At 44.2% G+C, this 22050-nt stretch overlaps 1 protein-coding gene across 3 annotated transcripts in view; it reads left to right on the top strand.

Moving 5' to 3' along the window:
* The window catches only part of fgd4a (FYVE, RhoGEF and PH domain containing 4a), a 55473-nt gene that overhangs the window by 15755 nt on the left and 17668 nt on the right, over positions 1-22050 (top strand). For 2 of the 3 annotated variants that reach the window (XM_085461232.1, XM_085461234.1), the window contains exon 2: positions 17976-18059. In XM_085461232.1, coding sequence (XP_085317358.1) covers positions 17976-18059 — 84 coding nt within the window. Of the gene's footprint in view, positions 1-13763; positions 14058-17975; positions 18060-22050 lie in introns of those variants that run through there. The other variant, XM_085461233.1, reaches the window with a different exon arrangement.

Here is a 22050-nt window from a genome sequence, read left to right as displayed (position 1 = left end):
TTTATTCTATTCTGTACAGTTGTGTACTGTATTTATTCTTATTGTATTCTAATTTTTGCCTCATAACTTTTGCACTGTCCACTTCCTGCTGTGACAAAACAAATTTCCCACGTGTGGGACTAATAAAGGTTATCTTATCTTATCTTATCTTATCTTATCTTATCTTATTATTGTCACTGCTACATTTCTGTAATGAACCAGAAATTATTTCCACTACTAATTAATTACCGTTGAGCTCAAAGGTTATATTAATAAATGGTTAACGAATGTGTATTTATGACGACGATTTGTGAGACTGGTAAACTTACCTTTGTTCATATGATGGTCTTTCGTTCTACACGGTGCATTTCAAGGTCCTGCACCCATCCGTCGGTAAACTGTACCTGGGCTTGTTGCAGTGACCTGAAGTTACTAAACTTCATGAGTGTATGCACTCACTCCAAGAACCGTATAATTATAAATTTTAAATGTAAGCGTGGTGAAAGTTGGGCAGCACGCTAAGGTCTTTTGTCCACTCTGTGTGCTCGTAAGGGTCTGACCCTTTCACTCCTTTGATTTTTTCCTCGTATCTTTTCTGTCTTTTCATCGAGTCTGTCTTTGTACGGACCGGCATTGTTCTCCTTTTGTTTTGTACATTCCTTTTTTGTGCGGCAAAGAAAAAACAAGAAGGTATTGGAACCGGAGAATGAACGTTTTGCGGTACTGCAAATGCTTGCATTTGATGCGGTACTTGGATTGTTTTGCCAAGAGTTCCCGGCATGCAATGCGTGAAAATCACGTGATTGCTAAACAAGGGGGCGGGTGCATCCGGCCTCCTCGGCTGTAATTGGTCCAGCCCAGAGTCGATCATGACCAATTGGTCAATCCAACACCTTTCATTATATATACCCTTCCTAAAAAAAAAAAAAAATCCATCGGCCTATAAAAACAAAAATTGCCAGCGACCCACCGGGTATGCCCGATGGCCAGTCCAGCTATGCTTGGCTGCCATGCTAATGGACAGAAACTGCCGCCTATGGTGATTTTTAAGCGAAAGACTTTGCCTAAAGAGAAGTTTCCAGCAGGAATCATCATTAAGGCAAATGAAAAGGGCTGGATGGATGAGGAAACGATGAAAGACTGGCTGAGGGAGGTGTATGTAAGGAGACCAGGTGGTTTTTTTCACGCATCACCATTGCTCTTAATCTGTGACTCTATGCGTGCCCATCTCACAGCCGATGTGAAAAAACTAGTGAAACAAATGAACTGTGAGCTTGCTGTCATTCCGGGAGGCCTGACAAAGGAACTCCAACCGCTGGACATCGGTGTGAACCGCCCGTTCAAAGTAAGGCTGCGAGCGGCCTGGGAGCGATGGATGACCGATGGAGACCACAGTTTCACCAAGAGTGGAAGGCAGCGCCGGGCGAGTTACGCCACAATTTGCCAATGGATTGTAGATGCTTGGGCTAACATGTCTGCTGGCACTGTTGTTCGAGCTTTCGCAAAAGCCGGCATCATTTCCGAGGAGCCGCACGGCACGGAAAGTGACTCTGACAGTGAAGAAAGTGAACTTGGCATGTTTGATGGAGATTTAGCGCAGCTGTTCAATTCAGACACAGAGGATGAGGACTTCGATGGGTTTGATTGATGATAAAAATGTGAGTACCAAACTTTGTTTTGCTTCTGCTTTATTTTTAAATACGCACACTTGTATGCTTGTGTGTTGTTGATGATGACGATTACCGGTAATAGAAATGTGAGTAAGGTACCGAACTCAGGTTTGCTCCCGCTTTATTTTTAAATACGCATACGGTACTTGTATGCACCCTATGATCCAGTGCGCCTTATGTGTGTGTTAAATACAGTAATGGCACACATAACTGAGACTGCGCCTTTTAGTACAGTGCGTCTTATGGTCGTGAAAATACGGTACTTTAGCCAACTTTAGCCAACCCCCTTCTACCAGAAACACTTAGCTGATGTGTGTGTGTGGTTTTGATATTTCCAGAGAAATTATATTGTTGTATCAGCCTTTATAGCCATGTTTCCATCCATTAGCCATGGATGGAAACCAGACAAAATACTTACGGAAAGCTTACAGACAACTTAAAACTCAAGCTATTTAACTTCAAATCTATTCCCATCCATCCATCCATCTTCATCCGCTTTATCCAGGGCCGGGTCGCGGGGGCAGCAGCCTAAGCAGAGAAGCCCAGACCTCCCTCTCCCCAGCCACCTCCTCCAGCTTATCGGGGGGAACACCAAGGCGTTCCTAGGCCAGCTGAGAGATATAATCTCTCCAGCGTGTCCTGGGTCTGCCCCGGGGCCTCCTCCAGGTGGGACATGCCCAGAACACCTCACCCAGGAGGCATCCTTGTCAGATGCCCGAACCACCTCAGCTGGCTCCTTTCGATGTGGAGCAGCAGCTGCTCTACTCTGACCCCTCCCGGATGGCCGAACTTCTCACCCTATCTCTAAGGGAGAGGCCAGCCACCCTTCGGAGGAAGCTCATTTCTGCCGCTTGTATCCGCGATCTCGTTCTTTCGGTCACTACCCACAGCTCGTGGCCATAGGTGAGGGTAGGGACGTAGCTCGACCGGTAAATTGAGAGCTTCGCTTTTACACTCAGCTCCCTCTTCACCACGACGGACCGGTGCAGCGTCCGCATCACTGCAGCCGCAGCACCAATCCGTCTGTCGATCTCCGGCTCCCTTCTCCAATCACTCGCGAACAAGACCCCGAGATACTTGAACTCCTCCACTTGGGGCAGGAACTCGTCCCCAACCCGGAGTGGGCACTCCACCCTTTTCCGGCTGAGAACCATGGCCTCAGATTTGGAGGTGCTGATCCTCATTCCCGCTGCTTCACAATCGGCTGCGAACCATTCCAGTGCGAGCTGGAGGCCTTAACCCGATGAAGCCAACAGAACCACATCATCCGCGAAAAGCAGAGATGAGATTCTGAGGCCGCTGAAGTGAAAGCCCTCCGCCACTTGGCTGCGCCTAGAAATCCTGTCCATAAAAATTATGAACAGAATCGGTGACAAAGGGCAGCCCTGGCGGAGCCCATCACCCACTGGGAACGAGTCTGACTTATTGCCGGCAATGTGAACCAAGCTACTGCAACGGTTGTATAGGGATCGAATGGCCCGTAGCAATGGGCCAGACACCCCATACTCCCGCAGCACCTCCCACAGGACACCCCGAGGCACACGGTCGAATACCTTCTCAAAGTCCACAAAACACATGTAGACTGGTTAGGCAAACTCCCATGCGCCCTCAAGTATCCTTGAGAGGACGAACTCTCCTTTCCAGCACCCTGGCATAGACTTTCCCAGGGAGGCTGAGGAGTGTGATCCCCCTGTAGTTGAAACACACCCTCCGGTCTCCCTTCTTAAAGATGGGGACCACCACCCCGGTCTGCCAGTCCAGGGGTACTGCCCCTGATCTCCACGCAACATTTTAGAGGCGTGTCAACCAGGACAGCCCTACGTCCAGAGCCTTCAGGAACCTCGCCCCCGGAAATTGGCGGGTCTCTCCCCTCATCCCCAGACTCTGCTTCCTCCTCGGAAGACGTGTCAGTGGGATTAAGGAGGTCCTCAAAGTATTCCTTCCACCGCCTGACAATTTTCTCAGTCGAAGTCAGCAGCGCTCCGCCAGCACTATACACAGTGCAGGTAAAGCACTGCTTTCCCCTTCTGAGTTGCTGACGGTTTGCCAGAATCTCTTCGAGGCAGTCCGAAAGTCTTTTTCCATGGCCTCTCCGAACTCCTCCCACACCCGAGTTTTTGCTTCAGCCACTGCCCGAGCCACATTCCGCTTGGCCTGTTGATACCTGTCAGCTGCCTCCGGAGTCCCACAGGCTAACCAAGCACGATAGGACTCCTTCTTCAGCCTGGTGGCTCCCTTCACCTCTGGTGTCCACCATTTGGTTCGGGGATTACCACCACGGCAGGCACCAACCACCTTGTGGCCGCAGCTCAATGCAGCAGCTTCGGCAATGGAGACGCTGAACATGGTCCATTCGGACTCAATGTCCCCAGTCTTCCTCGGAATGCTGTTGAAGCTCTGCCGGAGGTGTGCGTTGAAGATCTCGCGGACTGGGGCCTCTGCTAGACGTTCCCAGCACACCCTCACTACGCGTTTAGGTGCATCGGGTCTGTCCAGCGTCCTCCCCCGCCACCTGATCCAACTCACCACCAGGTGGTGATCAGTTTACAGCTCAGCCCCTCTCTTTACCCGAGTGTCCAGAACATATGGACGCAGGTCTGGTGATACGATTACAAAATCGATCATCGACCTGCGTCCTAGAGCGTCCTGGTGCCACGTGCACTTATGGACACTCTTATGTTCGAACAAGGTGTTCGTTATGGCCAAATTGTGATTTGCACAGAAGTCCAATAACAAAACACCCACCCTGTCGTTACCCACGTGAGCATTGAAGTCTCCCAGCAGGACAACAGACTTCCTTCCACCTTCCAGCACCCCCCCGGCTGAACTGCCACTCAGCGCATAAGCACAGATGACAGTCAGGACCCGTTCCCCGACCCTAAGGTGCAGGGAACAAACCCTCTCATCCACCAGGAAAAACCCCAACGTACCAGCAGCAAGCCGAGGGAATATTAGAATACCCACCCCAGTCCGCCGCCTCTCACCAGGGGCAACTCCAGACTGAGACAGAGTCCAGCCCCTCTCCAGGAGACTGGTTCCAGAGCCCAAGCCATGCGTAGAGGCGAGCCCGACTATATCTAGCCGGTACCTCTCAACCTCACGCACTAACTCGGGCTCCATTCCATGTCCCTATTGCCAGTCTTGGCAGCCGGGGATCGGTCCGCCAGGGCCTCCGCTCCTGGCCACCGCCCGGCACACAATGCACCCGACCCCTATGGCGCCTCCTGTGGGTGGTGGGCCTGCGGGAGAATGGGCCCATGTCTCCTCTGGCACCCTCCCCGGGCCTGGCTCCGGGGCGGGGCCCCGGTAACCCTATCCCGGGCAGGGTAAACTGTTCCCTCGATGTTTTCTTCATAAGGGTCTTCTGAATCGCTCTTTGTCTGGTCCCTCACCCAGGACCAATTTGCCATGGGAGACCCTACCAGGGGGCAAAAGCCCCCAGACAACATAGCCCCTGGGATCCCTGGTATAAACAAAAACCCCTCCACCACGATAAGGTAGCGATTCACGGAGAGGCAAATCTATCGTCTGATCTCGGAAGCTAAGCAAATCTATTCCCCTTTTGTTTAAATAACTCTCCTTGGATTGTCTACATCATGCACAAAACGCTGCCGCTGCGGGCCTGAAGTCCTGCACGTCTGTGCTAATCATAGAAGAAACATGAGGCTTGTTTTAAAATACTCGCTGTTTAAATTAAGTACCTTTTTAGATTTGACATTACTGTCCCGTAGCTTTTACTTGCAATTTTTATGGTTCTTAAAATTGGGAGCAAAGACTTCCTTGCCTTTGAATCTGCATGTGTCTTTGTATTTTTGTGTGTGAGAGTGCTGATTAAACTGACCTGTAATGGCTTCTGCAGTAAATGGCCAGGCAGTAAACGAGAATACAATTATCTCTGTAGCACCGTGATTTCCTGAATGTGGTTCACGGACACACAGAATCCGCAGGAAGCACTACACACTGCGTATATTGAGGTCTGGATGTAGTTATTACTCTCTAGGCCTTTCAGTCACTAATTACTGTGTTGTTTAATAAGGCCCAGCCAGACTGTGTGTTTCAAGGTGTGTCTGAGACTAACAGCGTGAGCAGGTCATTTCATGGAAAACGTGAAAGTATTTAATTTTAATGGGTCTTCATGTCAGGCACTGGCTGTGAAGAAATTATACAAGACCTGAAAGAAAATGACATTAGTAAGACACACTGGGCAAAGGGAGATGAAAACAGGAGCGGACAGGAGAACAGAAAATGGGCCAGAAGCGCCGTGACTGCCAGTCTGAATTAATAAAGACACCACAAGAAGGAAGCTTACAACAAATACGGAAAAGTGCCCACGGTGCACAATGCTTTACCGTGGGTACTGAACACCCACAGTGCAATATTGTGTGTGCATCACACATTTCTTAATAGGGGGAACTGCCACGAGGAGGAAACTGTTTGTGAAAGCAAACAGTTCTCTATACGTGCGTCTGTAGCACTTAGCATGGCCGGAAGGTCATTTTGTCAGACAGCAATGACATTCTGAGAAGTGTTCTTTCTCAACGTGTCAACACTCCAGTCACCCCGACCACAACATATATCTGTCTGCTCTGCACTTTTCTGTAACTTCTGAGATCAAAGTGACAAGATGTCTAATACTGGCACATGTCGAGCTTCTGTTTGAGAGAAGCCCACCTCACGCCGATGGAAAGAGTCTGATCTCACCACGAATGCTTTCTTGTTTCACTCTTGGTCTTCAGTTGAAGGTTTTAATCCTGACGTGGTTCTTTAAGGGTTTGTGATGACATCTGAATTTATGGGATTATAAAACCAGCTCAGAATTTTTTGTGTGAGTGTGTGCATGTCATCAAGCTAAAAAAAACCCTGTTAGTTCCTGTATTTCAACTTTCACAAGAGGTTGAGGGATAATTTTGTGAGACTGAACTGTAAACATGAAAACCTTCCCTTTACTGTTAACTTTGAGCTTTTATCTCTAAAACTGTTCATATTTCCATTTGAACCCAAATTCCACAAAAACCAGTAATAAAAAGGCTTTTTAACAGACACTTTCCAAAACTAAAGTTACCTTCATTCTGGTTGGGTTTCACTCTGGAAGAGGTCACAAAATTAAGAGTGAACTTGACAATGAAAACCATTGAAATACATTGAGGTATGGCTTTAGCTGTTTGGGTCCCTCTTTCACTGATAATGATATGGGAATAAATAAGTGAGAAGGTTACAAAAAAATACTTATCAGGGGAATTTATAGTTAATAATAAATGTTAGGTGGACCTTTCATAGCCAGAGTGCGTGTTTATCTCAAAGGTGTATTACTGGCCATAAACGACCTTGGTTTTAAAAGCTTTGCGCTGCTTGTCGCACAGGTTTTATGAAGTCTTTGCACACTCTGTAGGAGAGAATTAAATGCTTCTAAAAAGGTGTAAATGAATGCCTTTGATAAAGCGTTTCTTTTTCCAGGGCTCACAAAATCGCTAGCCCGACGTCCCGGGGCTAGCGATTTTTCTGTTCGGGCTACCAAAATCCATCTCAGCCCTGCCCGTCAGGCTGTCATAGGAAGAAAGAATATGTCAATGCTTTTGCATTCTTTGGCAAACGTAGCTGTCAGTATGTGACATATTGAAATCGCGTTTGAATTTCCGCTTGTTTTTTGCTTCACTTTCACTTTGCGATGGCGCAAACTGTGAATAGAGAGCGGCAGCTACTGATTGGTGAGTGACAGATTAGTTGCGCACCAGTTCCTCTGACATCGTCTTATCACTCATTAGCTTACTATTCAAACGTGACAAGTGAAATCTCCCGCAGCAAGCTTAAACCTGTGATGCAGGTTGATTGCGCAGAGAATCGCTGATCATTATGCAAGTGCCTGTGTAAAAGCAGATGGATTTATGCAGGTATTTTAGTTCTGCAGAGCCAAATAAGACAGGTCAGGGTGAAGAAGGGACCACCAAAGAAAAGCCGATCACAAAACGGAAAAGATATGACAAATCAGGCTATGAGGCAAAAACAAAAGCGCAGCTTTTTTTGGTTTCATGGACAAAAGAATTTCTGTGGCTGGAATATGACGAGCTAAATAACATCATGTTCTGCCGGGTGTGTCTTGTTTCCCTCGATTTCTGAGTCGACAAGCACCTTTGTTACTGGGACCAGTAATTTTAAGAAAGACCCCATTAGAACCCATGAGAAATGCAAGAAATGCATTATTGCTCAGTCTGCAGTATCTTTCCCAGAACAAACGCCAATTGCAAAAAAACTACTAAAAATAAACCAAGCACAGCAAGAAGTCCAGAAGAAACGCAGAAGAAAAAGCTGTTTAGAACAGCGCGATGCTGCAAAGAGTGAACTACCTTTGGCACAATGTAGCAGCCTTTGCAAACAAAGCAAATGATCTTGGTTCCACTTACCTCTTACCCGTGACTTCAGTGGAAATGTCAGATTCAGGATCTGACACAGACTGATCCATGTTCTACACAGTTCTTACAAGTTCATAGAAATTTCTGTTCAATTAGAACCAAATATTTGAGTTGATGATTGTATTCTTTTACAGTTGTTGTAATTTGTGTTTTAACAATTTTTTAAGTCAATCAAAAAATTGTCCTTTATTTTTTTTCAGGCTACTTAAATTTATTTTGGGCTACCAAAAACTGAAGAGTGTCTGCCCGAAGGGCTACCAGAGATTTTGAAATTTTGCGAGCCCTGAAATTTTCTAATCTTTTTGTAACACGCTTCCTCTTGAGGCACCATAGACACTGATTTATTTGGCACGTCTATGAACTGAGTCACCCTTATTTTACCTCAAACCTGCATTTTGTGTCTCGCTGTCAGTCTGAAAGCTGCTGAAGTTGACAGCTGGATTTTTTTAAACCGCTATGTCAGGCTTCTACTTTCTTTACACAGCGATCAGTTCTTCATCAGCTCTCTCTTCAGATTGTCTTTCTTACGCCTTCCACCCAACCCCACCCTCCTCTTTCTTCACGGCGGGGGGTTGTTGCATGTCACACTCTCCACCTATATTGTGCTATAGCCACCAGCAGCAGGGGCGGCAGATGAGTATGGCCATTGGCTTCTTCCCCTCTCACCGGCCCTCCCCTTACCCGACACAATGGGTTCGCTTGTCCATGCAACACGCACAGGCATATGCAGAAACACATTCACACACACAGAGGGGGCTTTACTCTGGGGCTGAGTATCGCTTCCCCACCATATGCTCCGTCTCCGCTGGAATGTTATTATCCTCATTTGCTGTAGAGAGAGTGGAGCATGAGGTAAAAGAAGAAGGAAAGCGTGACTAGGTTAGGCTAAAGGGCGACTGGGTGTTGAAACGTATCTGTGTGAGGGAGAGAGAGCGAGAGAGAGAGAGACCGTGAAAAGGAAGGGAGGATGCAACCGATGCAGTGAGGCAGCAGTTTAACACCAGCCTCAACCTGCTACTGTGAGCGACAGAGCACAGGGAGAGGCACAAGGCACCTTTTTATTCTCACTGGACACAGCCTCCTCTAAGGTCAGTGTTTCTCTCTCTCTTTCTGTCTCTTTTATTTTTACCCTGGTTTACCAAGCAGCACCTGCACCCCGCATCCGTCGAGCTCACACTGTAGCCATAGGGCGGTAGGTTCACAGAGCTGACAGACAAAGTGTGTGTGGTTCATAACCACAGAGAGTATGAAATGCTGTTCTCTATTCTGCACACTTACACATTAAACGCCTGCTGAGGGTGATGGTTAACAATGGGAGGAGCACACATCACAAAAGACAAACCTGAGCTCTCACCACAGGATGCTGCTCTGGTGGGTGCTGTAGCTCAGTGTGTGTGTGTGTGTGTGTGCTATGACCTGTGTTAGCTGGAGAGGACTATTAATTTTCTTTAAGGCAGTGCCAACTGAGCCTCTTTAGACGTGCACACATATAAAGACTGTTAAAGTCTGTAAACGCTGCTTCCCATTTGAGCTGTGGGAAAATAGGTGAGGCAGTGTGTGTGTGGATTTTGTGTCACCTCGTACAAACACAGCTCTGATTTATAGTCGTCCTGTCTTGTCAGCTGTACTCTGATCCTATAAAAGTTTATGTAGTCTGAACTGCATGTAGTTCACTCTAAACTTCCTGAAAACAGCAAAGTCACAATAGCTTTTTAACCAATAAAACTGTTGGACTAAGGATGACACTCATGCTTTGACCTGAGTCGCCTCTCTTCATTCGTGTGCTGGGTGCTATCAGCGTTACTCTTTAGCTAACTGTCTTTACAGTTAAAACTATTAAAGTCGGCTACACCAAGCTACACTCTGAGCATGGCTGCCATTCCAGCCGAGAAGAGGCAGGGGGGTTGTCAAATCCTGTGCATTGATTGGTCTCTATACTAGCCGGGCTCTTCAGTGTGTCTGTGTGGTCCCAGTAAGAGGGATCCTCCAAGATCAACGAGTAAATCCAGGAGTTCATTTCATTCGTAACTCTTCTCCCTCTACTTGCATGTTATCTAAAATAGTAGACGCATTAAAACCGAGTTAGATCTTAACTCATCAAAAGAAGAGAAGAGATATGTAATGTGACCAAAAATAGCACCAAACTGAAGAGAGCATTTTTGTTTTTGTTTTTTTAAGAGAAGTAAAAAAGAGGAAGGAGAATAACGAGCCGCGTCACAGTGAATAAAATGTGCATAACTCTACAAATATGGCTTACTTTGATCACGTTTGCGTGATCAAAGCTTGTTCTGGTCTCAAACTAAATGTGCTGTGTCACTGTCCTTGGGACGCAGTGCTACCTCTGCTGTAATAAAGCTGGTTGCCTTGTCATTTTATCCTCTTTTTGTGGAGCAGTTTGTCCTTCTGTTAAGACTCTTATGACACAAACCACAAACGCTGATGCTGTTTGACACTTTATTACAAAGCGTCAGGTTAGGTGTTGTGCGCTTGTGAATGCAGACGAGCAGAAAAGCAGGTGACCAAGCTCATTTGATCTGTGGGTTTAAAAATGGAGTGTGCAGAATGAGGAAGAAAGAGGAGGACAGAAAATTAGTAGCATAGTCAGCTTGGTTATAGAGGAAGTTAGTCACGTTAAATCTTATCCATTGCTTTCTATCTTTCTCTTTCTGCCTCGTTACAGCACCAGCCTTGGCTCTGGGCTCGGCTGCAGGCTTGCTTTCAGGATTGCAGGGGTTTTCTGTGCATTCCAAGTCTGTGCTGGGAATATGGGCTCTGCTGCCAGTCAGAATGGCTCATTCATGCTGAGCACAATGATCCCGTTTGAGGCACAAGTCCTTACCCACGCTGTTTGATTGGCATTATATTCAGCATCTATTTACTTCATCCATTATGCATTGAGTCAGATCTGTTTGGCATTAATGATTCTCTCTTGTTTACTCTCTACTTGATGCATAAGAATAAAAAAAACTGAGACAAACAAAGATATTTAACGAATGAAGAAATTGTTTGGAGTATAGAACAGAAATGTGCAGATCTATAGAGCTGGGCACATTTGCTCCCAAAATATTGGCTAACAAAGAACAAGAAGAAAACTGCTGATGTTAGCTTGTCCCACACTTCATAGTAGATTCTAGTAGTAGTTGGTCACATTGTAACCTCACGACTTTATTTCCAGATTAAAATGAATCACATCTATTGCATTACTGTGAGAAGCTCTGAACTGTTGCTGGCACGACCTTCCAGAAATGCCGTGTGCTGTCGCTCACCTTCTGTACACGGCATCCGTACAGTCTGTCGCTTCCGGCTGCTCGGTGCGTAAGAACAACAGGCACATTTCACTGATTTAATCGTCGTGAACTGAAGCCAGCATCAGAAGAGCAATAACAACTTAGTCGTTAGCGGCAGTTTGTGGGAATTTCTCATGTGGTTATTTTTGGATCTGGAGCTACAATTAGGTTCAGGAAGTCGTGAGATTTTTGCCAAAGTGTTGTAAATATAAATGGTTATTAATAGCAATCTTTTTTATAAAGGAGCGATTTGCAAGGAATTTAAACAGAGCTGCTTTAGTTGAAGAACTAGTTAAAGGACTCTGTGGCACAAACACTGAACTCACGCAAATAGTGTACGCACTATTGTATAGACATTTTTGCCTTTTTATACCCAGGCTGATATGCTGCACAGAGGTTTCCTCTTTCACAAATCTCCAGTTAATCTGTTGGACCCTTGAGATCCAGTTGATTTAGGCTCATCATGAAGAGCTTGTCGTAAATAAGCATTGTTGTTCATTTATGAACATACAGGTCTCCCAGGACTCGGTCAGGCATGGTAATCAGGCAGACATGCTATTGATTGGCACATTTGGGAGCTTCTGCCACACCAGCTGTGATCTTTCTGGGGGTTTTTAAGGTAGACCTGCAGGTCATGTGGATGAAGGAGGAGATGACAAGAAAAATGAGATGACTGTGATGAGCAAGATGCTGTGAAAAAAGGCACACAGAGGAAAAGACTGTGGCATGTTGATGTTATCACAGACTGCAACAGTCAAGCTCTGCCTTAGGTCTCAGTGATTGTAGCGTACACTGCTGTTTGGATCTCAGCTATGTGCTCTCATAGCCCTCTGATACTAACTTTATTTTTCTTAGTATCCCTGGTTGTGGTAGAGCTACAGTATTTGGATCAGTTGTGGAACTTAGCGTCTGCCATCTGGCATGACAAACATGTTTAAATGGTCTGTTATAGTCATTCTTCTCTAGAGAATGATTATCCCTGCAACAGCAAACAGGAAGCCTATAGTTTCCATCTCTTCCTGTCTCTATGGGGCGGGGGGAAGGGTCCGTAGTGTTGTTCAGCTCGAGGATTGTAGCACATCCAGTCACCCAGTTGGCCTGCCCTCATTAGACATGGGTCAGAGAGCATGTTCAGATCATGCTTATCTTCACATGCTGGAGCTTTGTAGGGTGCCTGGTGGTAAACAAAGAGGCACAGTGATGTGCAGATTTTATGAGGCAAGAAGTGTGGCATTTTGTAGCTGAAAACAAAGACTGTCACAGGTCTGTGATCTCAGCAAAAACAGCACAGGATACTGCTCACCATATAAAACAATCTGCATAGATAGCATCTACCAGCCGAAGAGTCTGCGCTGAAAGAGAAGCTAAAAACAAGAGGGAATCCCAGCTTACAATCCCAGTATTGCAAATAGGTAACTGCTAAAGCAGTGAATGACGAAGATGAAACCAAGCCTGAACATGGATGATGCATTCTGCAGCTACTTTGCAGCTACTTTGTGTCAGGGGTAAATGAAAGCTCAACAAACTGGCATTAAATTCAGGTACCAGAAAAACCAGCTTATTCTTTTAAGTGTTATATGGACAACGAACTACGTCAATTTCCCACGTTTGCTCCGTGAGCTGGAGACGCAGGGTCTCATCTGGTTGTCTTGAATACACAAAACGCTTACAAGGCCTTTTAATTTTCACTCTATTATGCCTGCGACAGAAAGCCATCACTCTCTGGTAATTGTCCATAATGGAAGAACGAGATTGAACAGAGGCAGACGCACCTGGTCTCTTTCAGTAGCCTCTGAGTCAAGCAAGAAAAGCTCGCACACATTTTATCACCACCGTGAACATACGATTAAAGGGGTGTGACTTGGCATGCTAATACATTCACGCTTTTCCATTATTTATGAGTTACATCTGAATAGCAGTTATCTCAATCTAGGGCAGCCTTGCATATTAAACTTAGCTTACTTTGCTTTCTTTGTGTCTTTTTGGTGGATTTTCTTTTGAATAATAATCTCTTTATCTCACCATTATAGAATTACATCAGCAGCATCCTCTCTTTACACTTATTTATATCAGGACTGAGACTAGGTTAAGGTTCAGCTCCGTGCAGTCAGTTTAAGGTGAATAACATTTTAGAGAAATTAGCAGGGTGGATCAAATGTTCATTATGATGTAAAATGGGTTAAATAATGGGTTTTAAAACAATTTTGCATGACCACAGATGACTAAATGTGAACTGTTACAGTTGGTTAATTTTTATCTCTCACTTCTCCATATCATAGTCACTCCTTTTTCCACCTTTCTTCACCAGTGATTTATTGCATTTCTTTAACTCCTCCTTTGCTTTTTCCTGCCTTCTCACTTTCTCCTCCCTCCTCGCCAGCTCTCAAAGCATTCTAAGGGAGTCATGAAAGTGACCGTGAATAAATATCTTGTAGGGCGACCTGTCCCTCCTCCCTTCCTGCAATTGTCTGCTTCACCAGGTGACTCTAGTTTCCAGGGAACCGGTTTGTGCAGTGATACAGAGACTCCAAAGCTCTCACGGGTACACACACACGAGCTTACCAGCCAAGAAGGAAACGTGTGTGTGAAGAACGGACTGTAATTTCTCATAAATATGGATACTCCTGAATGGAAAAGACACTATAGGATTGATAACCATTCTGTGTTTACCCGGCTGGGGAAAACACAACTCTTTTTGGGAGGAGTGTTGGCAGGTAGTGTAAAAAATTTACTTTTTGTTTTTTTGTCATATTTTCAGACACGCAAAATAAATAAAGGGTCTAAAAATGAAAAAGTGTTGTTGAACTACGGATTAAAAAAAGCTCTAGAGGAAGCGCTGCCTTTACCACAGAAACCCAAACACACAGGTGACTGTTAGATAAGCGAGTGTGAGAACAGTCACCTAAGAAACATTTTAGACACACAGCCTGCCTGTCAAGGGAAATTATGCAAGAACTTTTTCAATGACCTTTCAGAGCTTTCGTGTGAATGGTGAAGCAGTGGCATTTATTTCTTGCTCATAATCTTACCTGGTGCTGCAGAGCTTTAAATGTTTGTTGTGCTGTAATCGGAGAGGTGTAGCACACAAGAATGAACTTGTGGCAGATTTTTTCAGCTACACCATATTTGTCAGCAGCATCAGTTAACTTTGCTGTTCTTGCAATAATGTTTAAAGATGGAGAAAGATAGAATACCCTCATTTTTAGTTAAGCATTTTTTAAACCATCTATAGTTTATAACACATGTCCTTATGTGAATTATACAACTGCAACCTACAGTGTTGAAGGCTGGCGAAAACACAGGTGGTGACTGTGTTTTCAGTTTGACTGCTGGTCAGACTTGGGTTGGAGCTCATTTGGTGTTTTCAGTCACAGACGTCTATCAGAGTTCTTGTGCTGCTCTACAGCAAGTAAACGTAAGCACCACAAACCAAAGGACTGACCTGATAAAAGATTTGTTTGCACCACTTTTTGATCGTTAGATACGACATGTCGCATACGCAGATGCACATTTCTGAAGTTCAGATAAATGCCACGACTCACTGACCATTCACTCTGAGCAAAGGTTACTGTAGCTGTCAAGGACGAGGTGCCAATATGGTAGCATTAAAGTTTGGTAGCGCAGAGAGCTGCTTAGAACATAACCCTTTAAATTTTCTTTTTATTTACTTCGACTGCCAAGAGAACAATTTGTAGCAGTTTGCCACCTATGTTGTTGAACATCAAAGGCACAACTGTGATTCCATGTAACTGTAAAACAATCAAAATGTGTCAGTAGCAGTATTTACTCCCTCACACCTGTGTAGTTTATGTTTAACTAGCAGCTTTCTTCCAAGAACCACAGACGAGGTCTGCTCAGCGTTCTCACTTCCTCAATCAGTAATTTTAATAAATGCCTGAGTTCCTGTTATTGTAAATCTGATTCCTTCTCACTGGCCAATTCTCTTTCTCAGCTCCTCTCAGTAAACTTGTCGTTATCGCTGCCGTAACAGGAGACTATAAATATGACTTCTGGTTTCATTGTCACTATTGAGACTTTATGGCGACTCTCATCCCACATCACTTCCCAGATCCTACCTGGCCGGTGACCAGTGTTCACTTTGTGTGTGGATTGTGCTGTCTCCGGGTCTCTGAGGTTATCAGTTGTGTTATGCTCGGACTTCTAACAAAAAGATCATCACATAAAAACAAAAACAACAGGATGTTAATGAACAGGGAGGGGAAGCTTTAGTGTCAGGCCAGTTGCATGATGAGTACGTCAGTAGAAGGGCTGGTACACTTTCCTCCATCAGTCATCAGCCACATCTCAGAAAGCTATTTCTCTGACCTTTGTGGCTGCGTGTAGTCGCCAAAGTGTGAAGCATTTTCTCTGTTGAGTTTATTCTCAGTATTGACATCAGAACACATCCCCCCACTTAAGGAAACAATGGGCACGCAGTGACTCTGGTCACACGGCTAAGAGCTGGCCGGAGGAGAGGCCTCCATAGGCCGACTCTGTAGAGAAGATGTGTACATAATGCTTTTCATAAGCTGCTTACATTTGTTATATTTTCAGTAGGGAACTCGACTGGGGTTTAACTTGTATACTGTTAAGTAAGTTGTGTGTGTGTGTGTGTGTGTGTGTGTGTGTGTGTGTGTGTGTGTGTGTGTGTGTGTCTTTGAACAGCAGGCAGGCCTGTCATGAGGAGTCCAGATGGTGGGTGGAGAAAGCCCTCCTTTAATCCATGCGCCAGGATATTATACCCCCCTTCACTCTCTCTCCCTCACACATACACACACACACACACACACACACACCGTCATCTGTATTTCCACCGTTTGCACGACCCCCCACTCTACTATTGGTTTACGTACCATTATCCACGCTCCATTATGTCAGCTCGGTCCACTCGCTGCTGTGTTGTATATCCTGACTGACGCAGCACTAAATGCTTGTACAGAATTGAGTTTGAGAAACGATAAGCGAGGCATGAACGTTGTAATACAATTCAATTCACTTGAGTAAGAGGACTCATTATGTTACCCTGTCATGTATTTTGGAGGGATATGATTTCTTTTATTTTTTTAATCTGTGTAGTTTCCTGACAGGCTGAAAACATTGCAGGATGATGTCAACACCGTTTTTTTCAACTGAAATGAAATAGAAGATGATTTACCACAAAACTATAACCTGTTCATAAGTGTAGATTGCATTCTTTGCCTTCTTTTGTCTTCTTAGTCTCGCAGGTCAGAAGTGACCACAATTGAAAAGGGTTGAGTGCTAAGCCTTACTTAGCAAGATGCATCCATTAACAATATGATTGCAGCTGATAATGAATTAATTAAATGCACAACAAGTCATATTATAATGACAGTTGCTTTAAAAATTCTCCGATTTATTATCTTGCCCACAAACATTGGTGAGATAATCATTTTAAACAGGCAAGTTTTATAAATACTATATTAACACCCATACTGCTCAATAAAGGGATAACTTTTCCCCAGGTTGTTATTATGTTAGTGCTTCTGTAGCTTTATTTTAACAGTGGTGTCATTCAAGGAAATGCAGTTTTCGCCACAACCTCTGAGCAAACATGCAGTTCTTTTAATTCCCAAATGTTTAAAATCATTATCAGTTTGTTGCATGCTGATGGTACGTGACTTGTTTTCAATCAGTCAAATTGTTCCGCTGTAGTGCCGTTTACAAAATACACACTGATGCTTTCTTTTTAGTATTTCTCAAAAACATTTCTCGAAAGAATGCGGAACAACAAACCCGACTGATTGGCTTCGTTTCTGTGTGGTTAATGTTGACACATAGGTGAAGCTGGAGGTGGCTGGAGGGTTGAATATTGTACGATTTTCATTGAGAGTTACCTGGATAGGCAAGATTAGGAACGAGTCGATCGGGAGGAAAACCCAGGTTGGACAAAGTTAGGGAGGCGGGGCTTAGCTGGTCTGGATGTGCAGAGGAGGCTAGTGGATATGTTTGGCAGTGGATTTTGAACATGGAGCTGCCAGACAGAAAGACCACAGTGAAAATTTAATGATGTAGTGAAAGAGGAGGTTGGTGTGACAGAACAGGGTGCCTGTAGAGGCGATGATTACATCTGACTGAGGGCATAGGTTTGTGCTACTCTGTGTGTGTGTGTGTGTGTGTGTGTGTGTGTGTGTGTGTGTGTGTGTGTGGAGGCTTTGGAACGCTCACGAGGTCTTCATTGTTTTTACGACTAGCTATTTTCTCTTTAATCTTTTATGTGCTTATTAAACGGCTGTTTTGAAAGAGCGTTTGCTCTCCCTGCTGACGATGGCCTACATATCACAGACAGACTAATTAGGGTTTCTCTCTCCAAGGGCTTATATACTCCCTTTCATTCTCAAAACAAACATGAGTGTACTCCAGATCTTGATAAATGCAGCTACCACAACAGTGCTTCAGATCTCACAATCTCTCCTGTTCATTGTATAAGTTTATTGGGGGCGGGGTTTGATCTGAGTTGGTGGACCTTTTACATAAAATCTGGGGAAGCCTCAAACTGTTTAAAGCTTCTGTCTGATATGCAGGTCAACCTTTAAAATAGCCTCTTAATCTACACAAATTCTGTCAACTTATTTTTATTCTAAATCTTGAAATCTGCGCATATTGTGTTGTAGAGAGGAAGGGCAAAGCTACCTGTTTCCAGTCGGAGAACACTGAAGAGCAGACCTGTGTGGCGGTGAAGATCGAACAGTCCATAGGTAGGTTGCATCACCTCCATTTATCTTTACGGTCTTTCTCTCAAGTGCTTGCACGCAGACTTTTTGAAAAACTCTTTAGATGTGTTATTATTCATATCTTAGTCTCCCATTTTTCGTCCACTTTGTGCATCATCTTGATTTTCATTGCCATGTTCACATGTCCATCGTCTCTTTTCAATCAACACCTCTGATTTACACACATTTGCATTCAAAATCAATAGAATGCATGGATTTTTCAGCTTTGCCAGACCTTCTGGATCGGAGTAAAATCAGTTAACATGCACAGTGAGGACAGAGGATGATACTGTGAAGGACACTATGAACACGCCTTCCTGTGACTCTCTGCTATGCAGGGGTGTGAAAAACGCTGCGGGTCGCTGCTCTATTTTTATATCAAACTCGTGTGTGCGCTCACGCTCGCAAACATGCTTGTGTCTCATGGTCTGCTTCTTTTGATGAATGGGCGCTTACCTCTGGCCCTCTGTGTCTTCCTATTCTTCATTTTCCTCGTTTTCTCTTCTTTCTAGTTCACGCCTGTAAGTCCCTCTCCTTTTTGCACCTGGGTTTTCATCCGTGTCTCTTTCTTTCTTTGTTATATTATCTAGTCTTTCGAAGCAGACTCGTGGGGTAATCTCACAACGGCCCTCAGATTAGAGGATGATGCAAGCTTAATCTGAAGAAAGTCCGGGCAGTTGAAAGCCCCCCACCCAACTCCAAGCTCACAGGACTGGCTGTAATTGTTACGTGTCATTCTGTCTGTCATGTTCTCTCACACGGTGTGCGTTAGCATGATTGGATCATTCAAAGCCTCGTCTGTAAAAGTGGAGCCAAACGTGCACAGCAACAACGCACTCTCAAGCTGACTGGTTGAGGTAGTGCTATTTGGAGTGTGTGCGTACATGTGTGCATGTATGTTTGTGGCTTTGAAGCAGTTTGTGTGACTTTGTCTCAAAAGCTTTCGTTTCACAGCTCAGTTTTTCATCAAATAAATGTAACCATAACGATCATGCAGAACGCCTTTGTCCTTACAAAGGATGTTTACATGCACTAAGTAACCAGGGTGTGCTTGTCTCACTGACTCTTTGAAACCAAGTAAACAAAAGGAGATGTTACCTTCCAATTTGTACACTGATCAGCCTAATATAGTGAAAGTTGTCCTGTTGTGTTGCCAAAACAGCTGTGACCTAAGACACAGGACCTGTTCTCAACAAGGTGCTGGCTCGTTGGATTGGCATGTGGGGAATTTAAGACCAGGTAACAACTTCAGGTAATTTTCCTCCAGCCATTCAAGCCACATTTTTTGCAGTGCAGAGGAGCTTTGTCATGGTGATAACAAGGGGAGATGTGTTTCTGCTGCAGAAATGTTTAGGTGGGCGGTATGTATCAAAGTAACATCCACACGAATGCCTGAACCAAAAGGTTCCCAACAGACAAGTTTTTTGGAGTTTTATTGTTGTGGCTCATCACTGGATGCTTTTGTTTCTTGCTTGGAGGGATTTGCATACGTGACTGACAGGATGGATAGTGGATGAGACAGGTTCTTGAGCAAAATAATTATATTGAAAGTCGCGCTAAAATAAAAAATACAGTCGCATTTATCACTGAAATATTTGTGCAAACCTCAAAAAAATCACCAGGACTCCATATTAAACATCACAAAACATATCAGGGTGGAAATTTAAAGCGAGAAAACTTTCAATTGTTAATAAAAAAATATATATTTCTGAGTAGTCACAGCATTCATTAAAAAAACCACCAACTTTGTTTTTTCTCAGTTTTCTACAAAACGTACAAAAGTAAAAAAAAACCAAACAAAGTAAGGTGAGCATGATGGGAGTTGTGGTTTGCAGTCTTGTAAAGACAGATAATTTAACAGGAGTTGAATTTATACTGGTCCAACTAGTTTATTAATGAAGGAACAAAATAATGCTCATCACTCCCTGCAGTGCTGCTCTGCAGTGCGTTTACATGTCGCAGTAAGCAAGACCTCAAGACTCGTTTCTGTCAGAGGTGTCATCGTGACTTAAATTAAAGCTTCCTGTGTTGTTGTTGTTTGTTGGGTTTTTTTATCTGAAACCATGTGATGGTTCAAAGCTGATACATAGCAACGTAGATCAGACCAAGACCTTTCCACCACATAGACACCAGGGAGCAGCTGTGCAGCACACGTTAGATGCAGAACATGGAGAAGACTGAGTTGCACTTCCCAGTGGAGACTTCTGTAAAAGGTACATTTAGTTTATTCCCATAATTCCTTTTGTGATGCTCTTGCTTCATTTTAATGTAGCCTCATTTTGATATTTCACGATTAATCGGGAGGATTTGGTTTGTGTTCGTGTCGTTGCGTCAAAGTTTTTACCATTTTATATGTTAGCATAAATAACAGGGCTCAGGAGGACGAGCTGATTTAAATAAAAAATTTATTTTGGGGGCTTCGATTAGATTTGAGGATGACAGATCTGCAGTGAAGCTGTTTAGGCTGCTTTTTCTGTGGTGGCTGTCAATCATTGATCAGGTGCTTCACTAATAAGAGACGCTGATGGAGGAAGAAGTGCTGTGGCAAACAAGTTTGTCCTCTGCTGGTGGTCCTGTTTCGCTTTCTGCTGTTTGCTTCATTGTGTGATTGTAACAAATGGGTTTCACAAGTGAGAGGAAGCTGGAAAACCCTTCAGTGTACCTGAGAATTGCAGGATAATTTATTATTCCATAACTTTAAACTACATTTATTTCTATTCTCCGAAATTTGTTATTTTTCTGGAAAAATGTTGCTCTGACAGGCATTTGTGTCTGTTCTCTTTCTTTCTATGGATTTGAACCTTTTAAGGTCTAAAGGTGCAGTTCCTGTGAGCTTAAAGGTACAGAGTTCATTTGAAGGTGTCTTTGTTTGCGCGCGTGTGTGCGTGCAACTCTCGGTTTGTGCGAATCAGTACTTTTTAAAAGCCACTTAAATAAGGGGTGTGTGAGCGAGAGTGAAGGAGGAGTCTTTTGCTGCCCTGTAAATCTCCCTCCTGAGCTGAGTCATTCTCAACAGCACCGCCTGGGAAGATTACACGGATGCTAAACTTTCAGCTCTTCTGGGATACACACACACACACACTCAAACACACAACAGTAGAGATCGACATTGCAGCTGTTTTCCGGTCTATCTCAAACACAGGGTGAGTTCATTCACTGGGATTTTGTTTTTTCCAAGCTTGGCAGAATAGTTCATCCTTGGATTGTCTCTGCTGAGTCTAGAGTGTAGTTATCGAGATACAGTTTTCTTCTCACGTTTTGTGTCATCTGCTTTGTTCAGTTTGCGGTGTTAAATAAAATTGTGTGATCACACTTTAGTGACAGCAGTCTTTCATGTTTTCATGCCCATGCTGCTCTTTTATCTTTTACGGGAGTGTTGCAGTGTTTACACTCCAAACTGTCTGAGCCTTTCATACAAATAACATAGGAGTGGCCTACAAACGCACTTTACACATAAATTTGCAGTTGCAAACTTCATCATAGCCACGTAAGGACTGAAGCTTGACAGATGTTTCTAAAGGCTGCTGTTCACCTCAACTCGTTTTTTATCCTCATTCTTCCCTCATGTTCCTTGACTTTGGTGTGACTGTGTGGAAGCCCAAACTGTCTTTTAAATGCCACAGAGTTTACAAAGATGAAGCAGAATATATCAAAATAAAAAATACTCAGAATTTCCTTGTTGATCACAAGGAAATTCTGTCACACCCTTGCGGTAACGGCAGAAGACGAAGCCTCAGTTTCAAGCTATGTCAACCACTCCTCTGCTTGCGCACAGTCGGGTGTGACTTTTGTTTTTCACCTCGAGCTCTCACACCTAAGTATCAGGATATATTTTGCCTCAAGAGAGCCAAAAAGAACATGACACACAAGAAGAGACGCGGAAAACATAAAAGTCAGGTCGGACAGGTGTGCTGTCAGGTGACAGTTCTCAAACAAGGTGGAGTCAGGAGGTACAAATATCTTGAACATTCACATA

Source organism: Copadichromis virginalis, linkage group LG7 (assembly GCF_057382275.1).
Source record: "Copadichromis virginalis isolate Kocher_CV1m ecotype Utaka linkage group LG7, C_Virginalis_male_GT1.1, whole genome shotgun sequence".
NCBI classification, from domain to species: Eukaryota; Metazoa; Chordata; class Actinopteri; order Cichliformes; family Cichlidae; genus Copadichromis; species Copadichromis virginalis.
This window is presented reverse-complemented; position numbering and strand designations above follow the sequence as displayed.